At 46.0% G+C, this 7937-nt stretch overlaps 1 protein-coding gene across 1 annotated transcript; it reads right to left on the bottom strand.

The window, feature by feature from the left end:
* Nucleotides 1-2060: 2060 nt before the first annotated feature.
* Nucleotides 2061-7666, bottom strand: LOC136477288 (probable pre-mRNA-splicing factor ATP-dependent RNA helicase DEAH5). The gene is made up of 2 exons (XM_066475413.1): nucleotides 4313-7666; nucleotides 2061-2612 (listed from the first exon to the last, which is right to left on the bottom strand). Exons 1-2 carry the CDS (start codon nucleotides 7570-7572, stop codon nucleotides 2219-2221), a joined length of 3654 nt encoding a protein of 1217 aa, XP_066331510.1. The 5' UTR covers nucleotides 7573-7666; the 3' UTR covers nucleotides 2061-2218.
* Between the last annotated feature and the right edge of the window lie 271 nt (nucleotides 7667-7937).

Below are 7937 nucleotides of genomic sequence, written 5' to 3'. Positions count from 1 at the left end.
AATGAAGAGATTGTTTGCTAGCTTCTCCTATTACAAGCTAAAGGCCAGAAAACACTTTGTTCACTATGTCTTTGGCCTGGGAAGTGAGAGCTACAGAGTTGGCGGCGTTGAAAAAGTCCTTGACCAGGTGCTCATGATTCTTAGGGTGTTCGATGGCTGGGAAACCATGGGAAAGAAGTCAAAGCTCGTGGCCAGAGCAAGCTTGCGCAACAGCCAATGCCATGGTAGCACCATGATGAACACCATGAAGGGCAACCTCTTTGACACGGTTTAGGATGTCGTACAAGCGAACCACTGGCACGGCACCCTTGTCGTTGACGAATCCTACCGCATACTCTGCAGCTGATCGAAGGCTTTCCAACTGGTCCGATAGGTCTAGAAAGATCCGAGGAAGGGATGATCAGGATCTTGAAGATAAAACTAAGAAAAAACAAAAAATGTGGTGGACATCTCACCCATGATTCTGGCCTCGGCCTTGGCCTCGGTCAGCCTCGCTTGAGTGGAGTTGGCCCTATGTTCTGAGACGGCGAGAGCGTCCTACAGCACATTCAGATGAAGGTCCATCCACTCAAGATCATGGGTTGCATCGTCTTGATGACGAAGATGCTGGCATGGTGGCACAGACCCATCAAGGGCCTCTTTAGTAGACCTCTTGTCGTTCTCCATGCCTACAAGCCTATTGAAAAGCAAATTGCACCAAAGACACAGAAGGTTTAGGACGAAGCAGGTTGTTTTTTGATCCACAACCATGGCTCGTATATATAGCCTGAGAGGTGAGAAGATAGGCTTCGTCGGAGTTATGGAATTGAAGTCAGTTATGGAAACGGATCGACACTCTGAAAATTCAGAGGACGGATCATGGATTCGGACTTATTGCTTCCCATAATTACAAGATACCGTGGGGTTGATACAAAAGGTTTACATTAACTGACAATCAACCCACTAAGACTTCTTTGGATTGAAGGGAGTCTAGATCCCCATAAGGCCAAAGATCATCGTGGACTGAGTCATATCGGCCCACAGATAGAAGTGGCATCAGGGGAGAGAAAAGGTCGCCTGCTAAAAAGATGCCCATATATCCAACCGATTTCTCGGTGGCTGGGAAACCATGGGAAAGAGGGTCGCCTGCTAAAAGATGCCCATGTATCCAATCGATTTCTTGGTGGATGGGAAGCTGTGGGAAAGAAGTCTATGGTTTCCCTAATGAGCATTTGATAGAGTGAACAAGAGAAAGGTGTCCACACATTTTAGCCCTTGCAAACACTAGAACAACTCTGTGATCATGGTGAGAAAACTCAGGTGATGTCACAAGAATTCTTCTAACTGTAGTAGTTGATCCTCTTGCTCGACAAGGCGCTGAAATGAGCGACACAATCACCCTATGCACAAGAATTCTTCTAACCACTCAAGACCCTCATAGCAAGGAATTAGACCATGGAGGGTCTGACAGAGTCAAGAGCACTCGAGGAGGCAAGCAGAAGAGAAACATAACTGAGTTGTTGGATTGCTCTCAGAGTCGTATAGACATTTAGTCGGTCTAGAAGGATAGATCCAAGCGCTCGTGAAGCAATAGTGCTCTCGTGAAGCTTTGAAGTATGGGATCATAAGCAAGCAATGATATTGGTGAAGGTGACGGATAGTAGGCCCAGATCTAGATTCTCTACCCGTAACTATGGTACAGATATGGTAATTTTGGAATAAAATCACTTTTATCTCAAAATTAGAGGGCATATATTTACACCAAAATTTAGGAAGAAGAACGCGGGAACTCGAAGCTTCCAAGATTGTGTCATCAAGTAATCGATTACATAAGGATCGATATCAGCTGATTCAGATATGAAACTAGAATCAGCTCTCTTCGAATGACATCGACGTAGTAGTAAACGTCTAGAGGAGGCTAATATCTGGAGTACCAAGTGTCATGGACTTCTGACGTAGTAGTAGAGGTCTAGAGGAGGCACCGAGGATGCTGGACGTTGATTCTTTAGGAACAAGAGAAGAGGAACTATTGGAGGAGAGTTTTTCTTTTCTGCCCGTGTTTGGAAACATCTTAAACCAGATTTTTCTAGAATGTTTTTTCCAAAAAAAAAACTCTTAGAGATGCTTACATGTGCCAATTCACAAATATTTACAGTTTCGACAAAATTGTTAGTTGGAACATGGAAATAAGATCAACCACACTGAAGAACATACAGTACACAGTTTCAGTGAGTTACAATCAAGCTCGGCGCTTGCTAAGACGCCAAGAGTTGGGCTCGTGGTATCTATCATACAGAGGCTCGATCCTCTCCTGCCTTTTCCTCTTGCTCATCTTGGTGGGGTCAGCACCCTTGTAAAACCTTGGCGCCAGCTCAACAAGCCATTTTGGATCGATCACGGTGGCCTCCCTCATGTACTCCTTTGTCGTCATCACAAGCTCATGATAGATGACCCAGTCTGGCTGGCGCTGGAACAATGCGCTGCTAGGGTGGATGTACACTGGCTGGTTTTCGACCAAGGTTCTGTATCCTTCCTGGGGATCCTTCCTTGCAGCATGGAAAAAGAATCCTGCAGTGATGGCTTTCCTTATCTTTGTGAAGTTTTTCCCAGCGGAGACAACATCAAGTTTATATCTGCACAGACAAGAGTGACATCGATTAGGAAATAGATAGACCTCAAAGAAAGGGTTGTCTAGTCAATGAAGCAAAGATCTAACACTGAAAATAGCCATGGGAACAATAACAACAAGCTGAATTTAGAAGAAAAAAAATGACATGATGTACAGGCATAGCCAGGGTCCAAACACGAAGGACACATAATAGTCTCAGAACAGTCTCAATGCTAAACCAGGTAGATAGACCTCAAAGAAAAGGTTGTCTAATCAATAAAGCATAGATCTCACTGAAAATAGCCATGAGAACAATAATAACAAGCTGACTGTAGAAGAGAAAACAACAGAAGGTACAGACACAAAGGACACATGATAGTGCACAACCATCTCAATGCTAAACCAGGTAGTAATTTTCAGTTACTTAGACTACCACAAGGGTGTTTGGTTTGATTGGAAGGTTGGTGATGAAGATAGAAGAAAACTGATCCCATTACAAAACATCAAGGAGAAACATCCTTCAAGCACAAAAGGAAACGGAAAGACTCAAGCAAAAGATGGGAACAAAAAAAGATATCTGGCACTACAATGGCGGACTTAGGATTTTACCTAAGGGTATGCCATATCAAATTTTTTTACATGCAATTCGGTAAATTTCATTTAGCAATTCGATAAATAATTACCAAATTTTGCTCCATAATTACTAAATAATAACATAATATGTCCTAAATTCAACAATTAAGTTCCATTTTTTCATAAATTACAACAGAAATAGTACAAACACTAATTCAATAGTTCAAAATATGCATAAACAAATCTTACAAAACTACTTTGTCTGGCTTATGCTTACAACACTATTCAGCAAGCACATCACACTCCACTGGACTAGTTGGTTGTCGGAATCCCGATCAGTATCCTAAATTCTTATGATACTACGAAGTATATTATCTATAGTTAATTTCTAGAAGTGTTAGGGGTTTGGACTATCCCCGAACAACCTCAGAATTTACCGGATGATACCACAAGAGGATGAAAATAGAAAAATAAACGATCAAGTATAGTATCTATAGTTATTAACTTTTAGGGGAGATAAATAAAAGTGAAAACTGAAACACAGGTGAGGAGATCTCACGGGAGACAACAAAGAGGGAGGGGGGGGGGGGGGGCAAGGTTGGAAAATAAGGTGAGCAGATCTCACAGGACACAACAAAGAGGGGATTAGAAATTGGAAAATAAAAAATAACTCATAGCTACGGAGGAATCAAACTACGGCCCTCTTAGTTAGGAATGAAGGAGCATACCACTAGACCACGTAACATTTCATTAATTGTTGTTTGGAAATTTATATTTTCAAGTGTGATAGGCAAGTGTCATATAAGACCTGAGGTGGTGCACAGGGTCTGCGGTGGCCCCTAGGTGCTATCATCCGTAGCTACTACAATGGTTCCACCTTATTTGATGAAAAATACTATAAGCAGGAAAATTTTCATCTGAACCAATACATAAGAAAAATGCTACATAACATTTAAACAGGGAAAATTTTGAAATGATCTTATCGTATGTAAACATCCAGTGGAGCTGTGGATGTATGCAGGAAAACGAGCATCATAAAGGTATTGAATATATAATATGCAAGAGCACAAGGAAACATAAGAGGAACGAAAAGGTGCATAACTAATGCAAATGCTGCATATTTCTAGTTCAAAGAGCTAAAATAACAGTTACCTGTCCATGATAGTGAGAAGTTGTTTCCTCACATCCTGGGCTCTCCTCAATGATCTTGATTGAACAAAGTTCTCAAAACACCAGGGCCCTGAAAAGTTCTTTGCCTTCCAGGCCTCATATACAGCAAGTAGAGTAAGATGGTCTCCCTCTGGCTGAAAAAATTTAGCCTTCTTTTGATCTGCTTGAGCCTGTTTTTCTCGTGGCCTGTAGAATATATTCCCTGTTTGAATCATAGCTATGATAGTCAGTATCTCATCACTGCATCCAAGGTCAACACTGGCTAGTAGCATCTTTGAAAGTGGTGGATCCAATGGAAATTCTGCCATTTTTCTCCCCAGTTTGGTTAGAAGGCCCTCTTCATCAAGAGCGCCAAGGCTGTACAACTGTTCCATGGCAGAAATCAATGCTTGAGGTGCTGGGGGGTCCATAAAATCAAAGGATAACAGGTCATTTATTCCCATCGCCTTCATATTAAGAACTGTAGATCCCAAGTTGATCCTCTGTATTTCTGGAATCGTTGTGGGGGACATCTCATTCCGGTAGGCACTTTCAGTGTATAGACGATAACACTTGCCAGGTCCAGTACGCCCTGCGCGCCCTGCTCTTTGTTTCGCGGACGCTTGCGATATTGGAGTGATGACCAATGAGTCAAGCCCTTGTTTTGAATTGTATACATTGATTTTGGCAAAACCAGGATCCACAACATAGTATATACCGTCAATTGTCAAAGAAGCTTCAGCAATATTGGTCGCCACCACAACTTTCCTCTTACCAGGTGGAGCTGGGTCAAAGATCTTTGATTGCATCTCACTAGGAAGGGCACTATACACAGGCAAGATTATCAGCTCAGGAACATCCTTCCCTAGCCCCTTCATCCTCTCATAAAGACATTGGCAGGCATGATCAATTTCCTCCTGCCCTGTCAGGAAAAGAAGGATGTCTCCTTCTGGCTCTGTCAAGTGAATCTGCAGCACAGTAATCAATGCTGCATCCAAGTAATCACTTTCAGGTTGTTTAGTGTACAGTATCTCCACTGGGAATGTTCTTCCAGGAATTGTGAAGATGTTACAGTTAAAGAAATATCCTGAGAACTTCTCAGCATCAAGGGTGGCAGAAGTAACAATAAGCCTCATATCAGATCTGCGTTTAACAAGTTGTTTCAGCAAACCAAAGAGCACATCAGTGTGGATGGTCCTTTCATGGGCTTCATCAAGCATGATAACAGAATACTGGGAAAGGTTCTCATCAACAAGAATTTCACGCAGAAGCATACCATCAGTCATGTATTTAATCACTGTGTCCGGACCAGTGCAGTCCTCAAAACGGATAGCATAACCAACTTCCTCTCCCAGTCGACAACCAAACTCTTCTGCCACTCTCTTTGCAACAGACATTGCAGCAACCCTACGAGGCTGAGTACACCCGATTTTACCCCGTGTGGTATAACCTGCCTCAGCCAAATATTGTGTCACCTGTGTCGTCTTCCCGGAACCAGTCTCTCCAATAACAACCAAAACTTGATTATCATGTACAGCTTGTATAAGCTCTTTCTTCAACTTGTAAATAGGAAGAGACTGCCTCTGCTCTTGTATTGAAAGCTTTGACCTTTGCCCAAAAGTTAAAGCTTTTCCATAGGCCTCCTTCTTCCATTCAGGCATGTCATAAGCTGAAAGGCCAACACCTCGCAGCTCCTGTGCAAGGTGCCGCTCACCTGTATCAGGCATTGGGTCTTCCCATGGTCGATTCAGATCCTTGGGGATTGAATCTAACATGGCTCTCTGCTCCTGTTCTCGAACCTCACGACGCTCCTTTATGAGAGCACTCTGTAGGGCTGCTGCTCGGCTCAGTGAGCCCTCAGGATTCTTAAAGATCTTTACAGGTGACATGTCAATTGAAAACCGGCTCTGCCCCTGCAAGAATGCTGGTTCATCCTCATTTAGCTCAATTTCAAGCTCTTCCTCTGCACCTTCCTCCTGGTACATCATACCATCCCCATCCTCGTCAAACATTGGATAATCCCTCACATCCAGCACGCCCGAGGCAATAAGCTGTTTTGCTTCCCACCTCTCTGGCGAGCTCATTCGCTTGAGTGGTCGTCTTGACATTGGGGCTGCCTCATCCTCCTCTGTGATCACAATACCTGACAAACCCAACCTCTTGCCAGACCCCATGCCAATGCCATTGCCACCTGATGGGTTCACCCTTGGTGCATCATCCCCGCCACGCTGCATCGGCAGGAGGTCTTTCCCAGTATCCTGATCCACATCCCGCATCGACAAACTCAACTTCTGCCCCTTCACCGAAACTACCTTCACATACACCTCCTGGTCACGCTTCACCACCTCCTTTGCATTGGCCACCCGTCTACTTGCCATCTGTGATACATGAACAAGTCCCTCGTGGCCACCGCGGACATCCTCAAGCCTGACAAAGCATCCAGTGTCCATCACCCGGGTAACCCTCCCTCGGTACACCTGGTACAGCTCTGGCTCCCCACTGGGATTTGAAGCAGCAAGCTCCCTTCCCCTTCCCCTTCCCCTTCCCCTTCCTCCATCACCCCTCTCCTCTTCCTCATCATCTGCATACCTCCTGCTCCTCCCCCAGTCCCTATCTCTGTTCCTACCAGTATCTCTGTTCCTCCCTCTGTCTCTATCATGATGCCAGTCCCCATCACGATCTCTGACACGGTCCCGATCCCTATCACGGCCATACTCACGGTCGCGCCCTCGATCCCAGTCGCGGCCGCCACGGTCACGGTGGTGGTCACGGCCGCCGCGACTGTAGTCCCGGTCGTCCCGGTCTCGGCCTCTCTCATCCCAGCGGCGGTCGCGGTCATCCCTCGCCGGAGCAGGAGCGGCCGCATAGGCATCCCGCTCGAGCTCGAGGCGGAGGTTGCGAGCGTGGTCGGGGTCGTCGGGGCGGGCGAGCCCGGGGAACTTGGCCGCCTCCGCGCCAGCGGGGCCCGCGGTGACGGCAGCAGAGCTAGGGTTGGAGGTCGGCGGGAGGATGGCGTGGATGATGGTGAGGAGCGTACGGACGAAGTAGTCGGGGAAGTCAGCGCCCTTCTCCTTGAGCCGAGCGTCGAACTCGGAGACGGTTGTGGAGTCGCGGCCGAGCTCGGTGATGAACTCGGCCAGCACCTTGTCGCCGACGCCGATGTGGGTCTCGAGCTCAGAGCAAACCTTAGAGACCAGGGAAAGGTACTCCAGCTTCCTAAGCCCGTCATCGCCGGGACCAGCCTCCGCCGCCGCCGGCGACATGGCTAAGCGTGGTGCTGGTGTCGGAGCTAGGGTTTGGTGCGCGATTCGAATTGATCGGGTTCGGTTGGCCGGTTGGGTGGGAACTGTGGTGCTGGTGTTGGGCGTCCCGGGCTACCTATGGTTTTTTTCCCCGTCTGTCTGTCCACAAACCGTCCGCGTCCGGCCTTGAGGTCCCGTCTAGATGCCACTCAAAATCCAAAATTTTTCAAGATTTCTCGTCACATCAAATCTTACGATACATGCATGAAGTATTAAATGTAAGTAAAAAGAATAACTAATTGCACAATTTGCTCATAATTGGCGAGACGAATCTTTTAAGCCTAAATAGTTCATAATTGGACAATTTTTACCAAATACAAACGAAA

This window comes from Miscanthus floridulus, chromosome 8 (genome assembly GCF_019320115.1).
Source record: "Miscanthus floridulus cultivar M001 chromosome 8, ASM1932011v1, whole genome shotgun sequence".
In the NCBI taxonomy this organism is placed as follows: domain Eukaryota; kingdom Viridiplantae; phylum Streptophyta; class Magnoliopsida; order Poales; family Poaceae; genus Miscanthus; species Miscanthus floridulus.
The sequence above is the reverse complement of the archived record's forward strand: the minus strand, read 5'-3'. Positions and strand labels throughout refer to the sequence as shown.